Genomic DNA, 15,165 nt, shown 5'->3' with positions numbered 1-15,165 from the left:
ACATTCTGTTCCTGACTCAAATTCAGATTTTCCAGCCCAGTTGGAGGTCTGTGCTCAACTGAGTGCCGTTCTGGTTGCCTCGGCCGTCGTGGTGGGGATGATGATGATAATAAGGCAATAAGCACAGTGCATGTTTTTATAAATAACAGACTCAAATGCTTGGAATGGTCAGTGTTTGTTGAGACAAAAACCCCGTGCCATATGGCTCACAGTGATTCAGCCTCACTCTTAGCTGGAGGTAGCGTTCCATAAACAGGAAGAAAGCCTCGGGTTACATGATGGAAAATTCAACGACTTCCTCTGAGAAGCTGGTGACTCTAACAAAGTGTTTACATTGTCCCACAGGGGTAGCGAGCACCATATTGTATTCTGGCATGGGTCTTTTATAGCTCATTATTAGTAGATTTTCATCGTGCACGTTTGTGTTACTTACACATCAAAAACTGCAAAGGAATTTGGAAAATAGCATCTTAAAAAACAAATAGAAATGATGTAAGATGCACACAAGCAGATTATTCACAGTGGTTGCTTGTTAACTGGTCTCATAGCCCAACTCAATAAAAGACTAAATGAACTTGCAAACAGTCCTGAGGACCTTATGTTCATTGCAGAGAGTAAAATATAGCAGAAGCCATTAAATTAAAACACCTCTGTGTACAATACTTGCAATTTCTTCTGGATCATTTAATTTGGACTGTTTCCTTTGATGATATGTTCACCAGTGACATGAATCAAATGTTTACAGAATTGCATCATCCAGTGTCATGAGCTGAAAATATGTGTTTATGACCTGAATCTTGTCCCATGTGCAAAATGGGACAAAGTCGGGGTTATGTTGAAGCTTTCACATACCCGTCTCTATTTTATATCTAACCTACGTATCAAAAAAATGTGCCAAATAAGTATGAGCAGCAGACTTAAAGCAACACATGATGTTCTTGCCCTGATTGAGTTTTGTAATTGTTGAGCGTGTACATTAATTCACTTGACTGATTTGGCTAGTTCTTTGGACCATGTCAAAGCCATCCGAATGTTCTGAGCACCTTTTTCAAAGCCAAAGTTGTACCACACTGAAGGTATGCATGGAAGTAGAACAGCTTCCTTGAGATGGGGTTGTATTCCTCATCTTTAAGCACCAAACTAGTTGAGACTGTGTCAATGTCACCTTAGCTGGTTGCAGCCAAGTCACCAACTGCATTTTGCCTCAATTGCTTCAAGACCCAATTAATCAACAAAATATTCGACACACAGTTCCATTAATTGTTGAATCAATTAGCATGACCAAGTCGAATTATTACCGTCATTTAAAAAGGCTGTTTTATTTTATGCTTTTTATCATTATTATTATTATTTCTCTTTCCTCATTGGCTGGGTGAACTAGGCGTGTAAGGTCCATTTTAATACACCACGAGAGTTGGAAATAAGGTTCCATCCCTGATACTGATTCACTTCACAAATGTATGAAACATAATTTTATTTAAATATTATTATCATTGTGGTATTTTCACATTTGCTTCTTGGGGGATTAATTTGATGAAGTGTCAGTCCTCCTTGGCTTATTTATTACAGTAAGTGGTAACTAATTAGGGCATAGAAATGCACTGCGACATTCTGAGGTCTTCCCTTGTCTAACTAAATGAGAGGGTGAAAATATATATTATTTTTAAAAATGTGTTTATCCTTTATTTATCCAGGTAGGGGAATTGAGTACAGATTCTCATTTGCAATGCTGACCTCACAGCAGAGTAAAACAAAGCTAAATCAAAGCAAATAAAAATACTTAAGACAACAAACTGGACAGTGTGACATACGGAGTTACATAATAGATTACATTACATCATAGCATATGGTGAAAAAGAGGTTGTAAAAAGGCTAAAAGCAAGTGCACAAATGAGGTGAGTTTTATTATTTGCTACAGTGTTCCAGTTGTTTGGGGCTGAAAATCATAACGATCGATCGAAAGTGGTGCGAACCTTGGGAACAAAAGGGTTCATAAAACTGTTGGAACAGTTGGAGAGTGTGGGTGTGGTTTGCATGGTGAGCAGATAGTGAAGGGAGCTACCACAAAAATAAACGCATGGATACATTAGCGCCTCTCTGACAATGTCTATCTAATGAGCTTTGTTGTCTTTGTAATGGCAATTTTTTTGTGTTGTATCTCATTAGAAGTACCTAATGTTATATTTCACAATTTTGTTTTTTACATTTGGGCTTTAAAGTGAAATAAACCCTTGTAAAAATGCAATGGTCCTTCACTGTGGCCATTTACAGCTACCGCGGTGTGAGAGTTTGGTATTTCATGACAGTCGATAGTATGCATGCTTTTGGAGTGATTGAATCAGTGTCATGGGTTGTTGCATAAGCAGAGTAATTAATTATTGAAGTGAATTTTCACACCAAACGTATTTTATACCCCACCTTATCGTGGTGGAGGGGTTTGTGTGTCCCAATGATTGTAGTAGCTAAGTTGTCTGGGGCTTTATGCCCCTGGCAGGGTCACCCATGGCAAACAGGTCTGAGGTGAAGGACCAGACAAAGCACAGCTCCAAAAACCCCTATGATGTTAAAACATTCAGGAAGACCTTTTCCCCTGCTCGGACGCGGGTCTCTCTCTTCCACTCTGGAGTTGCCCACGGTGAGAGGCGCCAAGAAGGTGTGGGTATAGTTATTGCCCCCCGGCTCGGCGCCTGTACGTTGAGGTTCAGCCACCCTCCGCCTTCGGGTGGGGGGACAGATCCTTGGAGCGTGTGCTGGAGAGCGCTCCCGCTGGGGACGCCATCGTTCTGCTGGGGCACTTCAATGCTCATGTGGGCAATGACAGTGAAACCTGGAAGGGCGTGATTGTGAGGTATGCCCAAATGTATCATGAGGGTCTGCTCGGAACGTCTGGCAGAATCCCCTGTCAGAAGGAGATTCAACTCCCACCTCCGGCAGAACTTCACCCATGTCCCGGGCGAGGCAGGGGACATTTATTCCAAGTGGACGATGTTCCGTGCCTCCATTGCTGAGGCGGCCGACCAGAGCTGTGGCCGTAAGGTGGTCTGTCGTGGCGGTAATCCTCAAATCCGTTGGTGGACACCAGTTGTGAGGGATGCCGTCAAGCTAAAGGAGGAGTCCTATCGGGCCTTTTTGGCCTGTGGGACTCCTGAGGCAGCTGATGTGTACCGCCTGTTCAACCGGAATGCAGCTTTGCTGGTCACTGAGGCAACTGCTGGTCACTGAGGCAACCAGCAAAGTGGGAGGAATTCAGTGAGGCCATAGACTTCAGGACGGCTTTAAGGAAATTCTGGTCCACCATTCGACGTCTCAGGAGGGGGAAGCAGTGCATCATCAACACTGTGCATTGTGGGGATGGGCCACTGCTGACCTGGACTCGGGACATTGTGAGTCAGTGGAGAGAATACTTCGAAGACCAGAAGCAGAGTCTGGGGTCTCTGAGGCGGGCTCTCCTGTCTCTGAGGTTGAGGTCACCGAGGAGGTTAAAAAGCTCCTCAGTGACAAGGCCCCAGGGGTGGAGGAGATTCGCCCGGAGTTCCTAAAGGCTTTGGATGTTGTAGGGCTGTCCTGGTTGATTGCTGGCAGTTAGTCGGTCTCGTTCCCGGTGAGGGTTGGACTCCGCCAAGGCTGCCCTTTGTCACCGATTCTGTTCATAACTTTTATGGACAGAATCTCTAGGCGCCGCTGAGGCGTAGAGGGGGTCCAGTTTGGTTGCCTCAGTATTGCATCTCTGCTTTTTGGAGATGATGTGGTTCTGTTGGCTTCATCAAGCCGTGATCTCCAACTCTCAATGGAGCGGTAAATCAGCACCTCCAAATCTGAGACCCTGGTCCTCAGTCGGAAAAGGGTGGAGTTCTCTCTCCAGGTCGGGGATGAAATCCTTCCCCAAATGGAGGAATTCAAGTATTTTGGGGTCTTTTTCACGAGTGAGGGAAGAATGGAACGGGAGCTCAACATGCGGATCGGTGCAGCGTCTGCAATGATGCATCGGTCCGTTGTGGTGAAGAACGAGCTAAGCCGAAAGGCGAAGCTCTCAATTTACCAGTCGATCTACGTTCCTACCCTCACCTATGGTCACGAGCTGTGGGTCGTGACCGAAAGAACAAGATCCCGGATACAAGCGGCCGAAATTAGTTTCCTCCGCAGGGTGTCCGGGCTCTCCCATTAGAGAGAGGGTGAGAAGCTCGGTCATCCGCGAGGGGCTCAGAGTAGAGCCGCTGCTCCTCCACATCGAGAGGAGCCAGATGAGGTGGCTCGGGCATCTGTTTAGGATGCCTCCCTGGTGAGGTTTTCCGGGCATGTCCCACCAGGAGGAGACCCCATGGATGACCCAGGACACGCTGGAAATAGTGTGTCTCCCGGCTGGCCTGGGAACGCCTCGGGATCCCCCCCGAAAGAGCTGAATGAAGTGGCTAGGGAAAGGGAAGTCTGGGCTTCCCTGTTAAAGCTACTGCTTCAACCTCTGATAAGCGGAATAAAATGGATGGATGTATTTGATAACCATATTGTCAGGTTTAGTGGGGAAAAAAATGTTCTTATGGTGGAAACATGGTGGCTTGATGGTTATGGTAACAATGAGAAAAAAAGCAGGCACTGAAAACAAGCAACATTCTCCTGTTTCCTATGATCACGTTGTGCTGTAAACGCCAGTGAAAAGGATAACACGGCAAACCAAGCATGTGTTTTGTCCTTACTCAAGTGTGGGAAAACATGATGCCCTTTACTCTAAATAACATGATGACATCATGGAGAAATACACACCAATAATGACAGCATTTTGCCCAGGGGACTCAAACAAGTGTCTCCAGCTGCTAAAGAAGGATAATAATTAAGGTATGTGGTTTTTGAAGTGCGTTATATAACCAGGTCACTTGTGTAAATGAAAAGAAGTGGACCGTTTGGATGATTATGACATTTGTTTCTTCGCTCGAAACCTCAAAGAGGTGATACCGTTACAGTTAAAAAGAATCCTAATGACACTTAATCACATGTGAGACTAATTCAGGCCATGGGAGAAATGTGACCACTTAAAATGGTCTTAGTTATGGAGCGGTTGAAATACCATTTCGTGCAAACCATAGGGAACAACAGTTGCAGAAAACCTCCAAAAATTATGCCCCTCAGCCCCTGTTAGTCTTTTAGCAGGACAGTAGGTTAACAAACAGGTCCTGCACATGATTGGTTATGCATGAAGGCACCTCTGCTGGATTCTGATAACAAACTAATGAGCACTAGTCACCACACAAAGATAGTGTGGTGACCTCCGAGGGCCGACCTAATCCTTTCTCCTGTGAAGGAGAGCTCTTCTGTGTCTGTGTATGTTGGTGACACTGTGCACCACATGAAAACCTGCAATCCCACCCTTCTTCTTAGCTGTAGAAGTAGCATTGTAGTATACTCTTAAATAGTTGGTAATTATCACCTCCACAGCAATGCCTCTGGTAATTCATCTTCCTACAGCTGTCAGCACAATGTGACATTTTACAGTCTATAAAACCATAGTTAAAAAACATCTCATTGGTGACAAAAATGTGTCATTTTCTGCACATCCACCCCCCCCCCCCTCATCTTGAGCAGGCCCTATAAAACTGGTACACACATGCCGATTTTTACCATTTTAACCAATTTTTAAAATGTGAGTGACCCCACACATGACGAATAAAAAGCAGCACGTGTGTGCTTACTGCTCTTATATTGTGTGTTGTACTTGAGATGACCAACAAAGCACGTCACACACATAATGATATCTCCATCAATAATCGTGAGTCTCCTCCCCCTGATCAGATGTCTGTTGTAGACCTGTGAGAGGCAGCAGGGCATCCAGACTGCATGAAATTACAAAAAAGAAAAATGTGGTAGTAGTAGTAGTAGTCATAGCAGTTGTAGTAGTAGTAGAAGAAGTAGTCTATTAGCTTACTGGTAAGTACATAGCAGTTGCGATAGCTAGGATAGGCTCCAGCACGCCCGCGACCCATGTGAGGATAAGCGTCAAACATAAACTGTCATTTTTTTATTGTGGTAGCTATTGTTCCATTTCACAACACAATCACGGCGTGTTTACCACACGATCGTAAATACTGAACAGGTTTAACATTTACAATTGTTAAGCGGACAGCTTGAAGGAAGAAAATGTCACTTTTAACACACCCCACACCACCGGATCATCGCTCAGGATAATAAGAAAAGATGTGGGAAAAATGCGCAAATTCAGACTGATTATTGGTATGTGCATATCCCACTCAAGGCGCTTCAATTCGGATTGAATATCTGTTGGCAGGAATTCATGTTATTTTTACCTCGAGCCACTGCGTTTCTGAGACCACTGCTGGATAAAATACAGAAGATGCCTGCTGGTGTGGCTTGTCATATGCAATGTCAGTCAGCCTTTTCGAGAATTAATATCTTTGATTCCAGAGCAACAAACATTTTTGCATATTTTCTTTGGCAGGAATAATTGTTATCTCAATAAATGTACTTGTTCTGCCCCCACATCTCAAAGAAACCCCCATAGGCCATGTTGACAAGTGGGTTGTTCGAGCATATTTCATCAGGTCTAAACATGAATTATTTAAAGTGACTTTGCTCTGAAGTCATTGTTCGTGAAGACCGTCTGTTCTCAGTGACTCCATGCGTCTTATGTTATCCTTTGACACCTTGAAGTTGGAGAGAGAGAGTCTTGTAATTGTCAGTACTCCTTCCTGTGGGCGGCAACACATTTGGTTTGGAGGCCCAGGGGATTGTGGGTGATCAAGCTGTTGGTTCAAATAGTGAGGAGGCCATCAGTCAAGACTTTAAATTAAAGCTGTGCTTCTAGCTCCACTGCTGTTACCATTTATGAATGTCTCCCAGAATATGCACAGGAAAGCAAACATAGTGGCTAAATACAGATACTTAACCATAATAATTTATCAGCCTCAAACGGCTCCACCCTTCCATAATACTTGGTACGCTTTACAATTTATCCTAAACTAAGTCATTGCATTGACATGCTGAGGAATTTTAAGTCATGTTTCCATCAAGTCATGGAGTTCAGTTCAGCTAACCATGGTACAGTCTGGAATGGCAAACTCTGGGTAGTGTTGCTTGGCTATCTAAAAACAGTATGCTAATAGCAACCATTATTGTGCTTTAACTGCATAATTTTAGCTTTAATTTGAGGGTACAGTATTTATGTCCAAATCAAGTGATCAGTGTAGGAATTACAACAGTATGTACTGTATACTGTATGTGCTTCCCACCAAAAGTAATGTAAAAATTTAGCCCAGGGGCCAGTTTAATACTGGGTCTCTGTACCCATTATTAGTAATAGGCTTTAATTTGAAATTTCAGTTGAAGAGCGTTAAGTATGTCATTTTTTGTTGTTGTTGTTGTATTGAAGTCTAAATTCGTATGGAGTGGACCTATTTTATATTTCATTTTTGGGACAATGGTAATGGAATGGTATTGGCAGAAGGATTGTGATGAGGCCCGATCCCAGTCCGACAGGGCATGTCGGGTCCGCGCTTGGGGGGGACAGAGGCCATTGCGAAGCATACCTCTCGCCCGATCAATTGCGAAGCAATGCTCAGAAAGCCGTAGCGGCTACACCGTAGCCCCGTAAGGGACTCGGGGCCCCGAGATGCAATCCAAGTGTCTTTGGTCAATATGTCCTGCAATTCAAATTAGTGCAATTTTTTTTTGTCTTTTTTTTTTTTTTTTTTTTTTTTTTTTATCGGGTGATTAATGTACGGCCCATATATAACCCGGTTACATCTGACTTACTTCTGCACTTAGTTCTATTACTTCTGCATCCAAATGCAGCATTTTGGCCACGTCGGTGCTGTAGAAGCACGGCTAAGCGACGTGCTGTGAACATGTCTACGTATAGCTGACCCAAAACAACATTTTAAGCACAAAGCTTAATTGTTTAATGCTGAGACAAGCCTATGATGATATTGAGGCTCTTGTAATACCGTGATATTATATATGTGTGTGTGTGTGTGTGTGTGTGTGTGTGTGTGTGTATATATATATATATATATATATATATATATATATAGGGGGATTTTCCTTAACGTTCTTTCAGATTAGCTGAAGGACGAGCTCGCTGCTTGGGAAGTGCCCTCCTGACTCTAGGATCTCATTTCGCTATCCATTCGCCTTGACAACCAGTTACGGGAGAGAGCCCATGAGAGGGTGGTTAGAGCGCGTAAAATTATTTCCACCGTGGGCACTGCACCATCAGCACCTCACCCGTCTTCTGCACCTCAGACTGCCCTTACGTCACCCCCCCACTGCACCAGATGAACCATGCAACTCGGTAGCACAAGACTAGACCCCCATGAACCTCAGCGCTGTCTCACCCAGCGTCTGTGTATGTATTGCGGCAAATCAGGCCACTTTATTGCCACATGACCTTTGCGACCAAAAGGCCAGGCTCACCACGACCCGAGAGCGCCGTGGTGAGCCAAACCACCATTTCCCCAAGCTCTCCCTCCCATATGACCGTTCCCGCTTGCATTCTCGGCCCCATTCACAACACACCCATAGTTGCCCTTATAGATTCTGGTGCAGACGACAACTTAATTCACGAAGGAATGGCACATCAGCTCCAACTCCCTCTCCAACCACTCCCTCACCGAAGAAAGTCACAGCCTTGGATGGGCGAATCATTCCCCCTGTCACCCACCAAACAGTTCCATTTACCCTGCTTGTCTCTGGAAATCATCTGAGGACATTCCTCTTTTTGTCATCCCTTCCCTCGACCCCACTAGTCCTTGGAATTCCCTGGCTCAAAAAGCATAACCCCGCTATAGACTGGACTCACTTATCACTCACTGGATGGAGCCCTCACTGCCATTCGCACTGCCTGGTTTCTGCCATGCCGCCCTCCAGTAAACTTCCAACCTCTCCCGGGTGCCTGAAGAATATCATGATCTCTCCCCTGTTTTCAGTAAAGACCTGGCCATTTCTCTAAACCCCCCCCCCCCCCCACCGCCCTTATGACTGCGCAATTAATCTTCTGCCGGGAGCCTCTCTTCCCTCCGGCCGTCTTTTAAACCTTTCCCGCCCTGAGAAAAAGGCTATGGAGGACTATATCTGTGACTCTCTGGCTTCTGGACTTGTTTCACCCTCCTTGTCTCCAGTAGGGGCCAGATTCTTCTTCGTCAAGAAGAGAGTTACCACTCGCCGCCCCTGCATCGATGACCGTGGACTCAATGACATCACCGTTAAAAATAAATCACCACTACCCCTCATCGACCCCTCATTTAAACCCCTCTGTGACGCCAAGATATTCACGAAATTGGACCGACGAAATGCCTACATTCTCATCCGTATCGGAGAGGGGGATGAATGAAAAAACGCTTTCAATACCCCCCTCGGACACTTCGAATACTTGGTCATGCCGTTCGGATTAACCAAAGCCTCTGCTGTCTTTCAAACCTTCATCAATGACGTCCTCCGCGATATGTTGAACCAGTTTGGTTTTGTTTACTTGGACGACATCCTAATTTTCTCCCTCTCCCCCGAAGATGTATGCCAAGTCCTCCAGCGCCTCCTTGAAAACCGCCTGTATGTCAAACCCGAAAAATGTGCATTCCACCTCACCTCCGTACACTTCCTAGGCTACAACATTGCCAAAGGACAATTGCAACCAGAGCCTGCCAATATCCAAGCAGTCGTTAACTGCCCCACACTTCCAACCACAAAGAACTATAACGTTTCCTTGGATTCGCCAACTTCTACCACCGCTTCATGCGCAATTACAGTAAAGTCGCAATTCCTCTCACTCCACCAGCTCTCCGTTAAGGGTGGAGCCCGGCAGCATCCCAAGCCTTTGACCAACTTAAGACCCTTTTCACTATGCTCGCATCCTACAACACCCCAACCCCTCCCTCCAGTTCGTGGTGGAGATTGACGCCTCGGACACAGGGGCAGGGGCGGTTCTCTCGCAGCGGGACCCCTCTTCCCAAAAACCTCATCCCTGTGGTTTCTTTTCCCATCATCTATCCCCGCTTAACGGAACTATGACATTGGCAACCAAGAGCTGTTGGCCATCATTTGGGCATTGGAGGAGTGGAAGCACTGGCTGGAGGGGACTGATTTACCGTTTATCATCTGGACTGATCATAAGAAACTTTCCTAACTCCATTCCACCAAACGCCTTAACCGCCGACAAGCTCGCTCTGCCCTCTTCTTGAGCCGATTTAATTTCAGCCTCTCCTTCCATCCTGGATCCCGCAACAGCAAACCTAACGCTCTCGGTCTTGCATGTTCTCATCCCCTTCCAGCCCTGCAGAACACGAAACCATCCTCCCTTCCTACTGCTTCGTTGGGGCAGCCACCTGGAAAATCGAACAGATTGTCAAACATGCTCAAGAGGCCCAACCGGATCCCAAGACTGGACCTCCTGTTCGTACCCGACTCGGCACATTCTGACATTCTCCAGTGGGCCCACAGTTCAAAACTCACCTGTCAACCCGGTTTCACCTTCACAATCCAATTTATACAACAACACTTCTGGTGGCCTAGCCTGGTGAAAGGCCGGGAGTTCGTCCAAGCCTGCTCCGTCTGTGCCCGAAGGAAGACTTCACACCTGCCCCCAGCTGGTCTACTGTGCCCCTTACCTATCCCGAGCCCCCCTTGGTCCCACTTCGCCTTGGACTTTGTTACAGGCCTACCCTCCTCTGAATGTAACTTGGTCATTTTCACCATTATCGATCGATTTTCTAAGTACGTCCATTACATTCCCCTACCCAAGCTACCCTCTGCCTTTGAAACTGTGAACCTCCTTGTCCAACATGTCTTCAAACTCCACGGAATCCCTATTGATATCGTCTCGGATCGATGTCCTCAGTTCTCCTCCCTTGTCTGGAAGGAGTTCTGTAAAGCGGTGGGCGCAGCAGCCAGGTTGTCTTCGGGATACCATCCAGAGACCAACGGCCAGACGGAGCGGGCAAATCAGTCCCTGGAAGCGGCCATTCGCTGCGTTGCCGCACGCAACCCCACCTCCTGGAGCTCATTCCTCCCATGGATTGAGTATGCCCAGAACTCACTCACCAGCTCTGCCACTGGTATGTCTCCATTCATGGCCTGCTACTGTTTCCAACCTCCATTATTTAGGGAACAGGAGCAGGGGGTGGCAGTTCCCGCAGTAAGGGATCACCTTTAGAGGGTCCAGGCCATTTGGAAAGACATCAGGGCGGCCTTAGCCCAGTCCGCAGAGAGGAACAAACGGCTCGTGGCCTCTGTCGCTCTCCTGAGTACAAGGTGGGTCAGTCCATTTGGCTTTCCTCCCGTGACCTCCCACTCCAGATGGAGTCATCATCAATCCCACATCAGTTCAATTAAAACTCCCGCAATCCCTCAAGATCCATCTCACGTTCCATGTTTCTCTGCTAAAACCTGTCTCTACTTGCGCTGTCTCCACTGCTAAAAGGAACTGCTGCATTTTTAAATAACTAGTACATTATTTCAACTTGTAGGTGTTGCTGCTATTTCACGTTTTCTTAAAAGACTTCCCATTTGGAGCCTTGCATTTATTTATTTTTGGGCAAATTAGAAAAGTGGATGCTGTGGTCTGTTTAGTTGTGTAAACTGTCACTGCAGCGTGAAGTAGCAAAATGTAATTCATTATTTGCACAATTACAGTATGCTCAATTTGCTGTTGTGTAAACCGTCACTGCAGCGTGAAGTAGCAAAATGTAATTTGTTATTTGCACAATTACAGTATGCTCAATTTGCTGTCCCGAATGACTGGTACTGGACAGGAGGTTCATGTTGCTTTAAGTAGAGACCCCACTAGCTCCAGCAGATGGTAGTGCTATAAAAAACAGATATGTTTTCTTAAAGTGTACTAGTATTGTGTAAATTTAACAGGAGGTTATCAATAGAAAAAACATTTCGTCACTCGCCAGTTTTCTATCTGATGTTTTTCTGTCAACCCTCCCAGTCTATTATCTGCTGTTTGGTTCTCCTTGTTTTTAAGGAACCATACAGACTGTGACTGCCATATGACTCTCGTTTTTAACTAGGCTTTGGGGTATACTGTAAATGAGCTTATCTCACAAATTCTGCCTAGTGACATGCGGCCATTATTTGTTGTCTGTTCAAAAAGCACATCAAACAGTAAGAGTCTTAGTGGTGCCATTTTTTTCTCCTGCAAACTTCCATCCAGCCCTCCATTTTATATACCACTTACAGACTACATACTGGACGAGAGAGAGAGACAATCATTTACGCTCACACTCACACGGTCACTGTGTTGGAACTAAACCCACGCTGCCTGGCTGCAACGGAAGTGTGGCGAATGAACCACTACATCATCAGTGACTCTCATCTTCAAACGTGGGATGATGGTGATGAAGATGCTGATGAGGTCATTTTCAGTGTCCCCTCTCAGGGTTTCTGCCCACAGCCCACAGCACATGAGTGTTTGGACAAAGAATGAATGTGACAACATGCCCTGGCTTTGTGGCAAGCATTTTTCACCCCACCGTGGGAGGGAGGGAACATCATTCTTTATTTTCTGGTGCTTTGACTCATCTTGTGCAGTAAATAGGTCTGTAAAAGTAGACCCTCACCAGCAGTGATATTTATGTGCATGATGTTTTATAGCTTGTTGTGACAACATTTTATTCTGTTTTGCTATGCCCAGCTCACACCCACAGCTCAGTTATTTTCATTCACACTTTACGAACTGTGATTTGACTGTGGTTTAACAAGCTACAATATGTGCAAAGAAATTATGGAAATGGCAATATGTTTACTGATTTGCAGTGATATTAAAAACAATCAAATGTTTTTTTGTTTTTTTTTTTAGATATTTTATTGCCTGCTAGATAGAGATGCACTTTCAATCATCAGGTTCTGTTATTTCACCAATCACTTTCATTGTCTGTCTTAAAAATGGTTTTACCCAGTTATGAAAGACAGTTTTAAATAGTAGTCAGTGTCAGCACTAAACCTCCAGGCCTCTGCTAGAAAGCAAAAAAATACCTGTCAGGAAAAAACTACCAGAACAGCTCAGCTTTATTTGGGTTAATCAGAGGCTCTTTAACCTTTGGCAGGTGTGTGCTGACTCCCATTCAACATGAGCTTGAATGTGATTAATTCTGAACACAGCCACATCCTCATTTATAACAGAGTATGTTCACTTGTGCGACCACTTTATCCCAGTTGTTTTTCGCTATTTTTACTTTTTTTTTTTTATTGAGTTATATACTGTAGATATAGCTCACATTAATTAGTCTCATTTATTTAGATCACAAAAACTTGGCATTTGACCAGGGGTATGTAGACTTTTATACCCACTGTAAATGGCTCTATGCATGGGAATGACCCAATTTGGACTCACTCTAGTGTGTTTCATCATTTTTTATTTAATTTATATAAGTACTGTATACAGTAATCTTTGAATTGGCAGCTTATTGCTTGGATGTTGCTTCCACTTCTTTTCAAAATAGCCTTGCTGACTGATCACTGTTCTGTCTGAAACACGACAAATAAATGACTTTCTGTATTAACTGTAATAAAGTGTGATGATTCATGTAATTAGTTCACTGGGAAGAAGGATTATAGCTGATGAAGGATTATTTTCAATTGGACTGACTAATGGCATTTGATTACATCACCGCCCCCTCTCTCTTTCTGATCCCCAGGCAACCGGCCCGGATCTGCCACCATCTCCCGCTAGCCTCCCGCCTTGTTGCCCCACTGTCGTGTCCTCGCCTCTGCTACGGCTTTCCCATGGAGAGTGCACACCCACCCGTGTAGGATGCCTACCTCGTCCGACACCCTGGATTCCCACCTGCCCGCCACCAACTCCTCCTTCTCCTCACGCGTACCCACTCTTGCCAACAGTTCGTTGCGGCCCCCAAGGCTGTGCCCCGCCCCTCTCCAACATGGTGGATGAGGCAACCACCATGAAGGATGATGTCATCAACGCCAACACGTTGGCTTGGCTGGTCTGCTCGGGCGTGTCAATCCTGGCCAACACGTGGAGCATCCTCAGCGTCAGCGCCAAGCAGAAGAAGTGGAAGCCGCTTGAGTTCCTCATCTGCACGCTGGCTGGTACGCACATCCTCAACATGGCCGTCCCCATCACCATGTACTGCGTCATAACGCTGCGGCGTCAGCATTCCAACTACGAGTGGAACGAGGGCTTGTGCAAGGTGTTTGTGTCCACCTTCTACACTCTCACGTTGGTCACCTGCTTCTCTGTCACATCACTCTCTTACCACCGCATGTGGATGGTACGCTGGCCTGTCAACTACAGGTAAGACACCTTTGGGTTTTTTATGTCTCAGTGTATACATTCACATGTTATTCTGCACCCAACGTTTTTCTTATTATTACAATTAGTCTTTTGTAACATTCTACTCCTTCAAACCAATCAATCAATTCACTAAATTCATGACATTAGGGGAACTATTTTCCACATCCCAAAGATTTCTAGTTTCCCCCCAGTTGCACATATTTCCACATGAAAAAACAAAAATCAAGTGAATGAGACATTCAACAACAAATAAAATCCTCATCGTTGACATTCCAACTTAAATCTTTTCAGTTCATTCAGGACATCTTGTGAACTATTTTTCAGATTCCCCAAATGTCCATATTTTTGTAATATTCCACATTAGCCACCATGTTCATCTTATTTAGGACATGTAGTTATGGAGCTGTGACAATGTTCCCAAAGTTTCACAATAAAATTCCCCAATTAAGAGATACTTACACACTCATTCTTCCACATTTCTTGACCAATTCATTCCAACCTCAAGTCTCACATTGAATGTGTCAGCAATTCAATTAATTCCACAGCATTTCAGTTCTGCGACAGCTTTAACATTTACACGCAATGTCTACAGAAATTGCATTCTCTAGATTATTGATACTGTTGTCATTGTGGGTTTTAGATTATGAAAGCAAATTTGCCACAATGTTTTGTCTAAAACATCAAAACCTTAGACAAAACATTGTGGTACAAACATCATCCCCTCAACAATCAATTGTTAAGCTACTTAACTGGATCATTATCCTAAAAATACGTTTTGGAGGAAGTATGGTTCGAACTTAGTGGGAACATTTTTGGCAAGCATGACTGTACCCCAGTGTACAAAGCAAGGTGAACAGATAAGAAAAGACACATTAAGGACATCGGGCTCTATTTTCCTGACTAGCGCAAAT

The 15,165-nt window shown here is 44.9% G+C and overlaps 1 protein-coding gene across 1 annotated transcript in view; it reads left to right on the top strand.

Moving 5' to 3' along the window:
- LOC133405319 (probable G-protein coupled receptor 153) overlaps positions 1–15,165 on the top strand; it is a 63,324-nt gene that overhangs the window by 5,142 nt on the left and 43,017 nt on the right. The window contains exon 2 of the mRNA XM_061682180.1: positions 13,638–14,254. Within this exon, the coding sequence (XP_061538164.1) occupies positions 13,881–14,254 (374 nt within the window). The 5' untranslated portion in view covers positions 13,638–13,880. The remainder of the gene's footprint in view (positions 1–13,637; positions 14,255–15,165) is intronic.

Source organism: Phycodurus eques, chromosome 1 (genome assembly GCF_024500275.1).
Source record: "Phycodurus eques isolate BA_2022a chromosome 1, UOR_Pequ_1.1, whole genome shotgun sequence".
NCBI lineage: Eukaryota > Metazoa > Chordata > Actinopteri > Syngnathiformes > Syngnathidae > Phycodurus > Phycodurus eques.
This window is presented reverse-complemented; position numbering and strand designations above follow the sequence as displayed.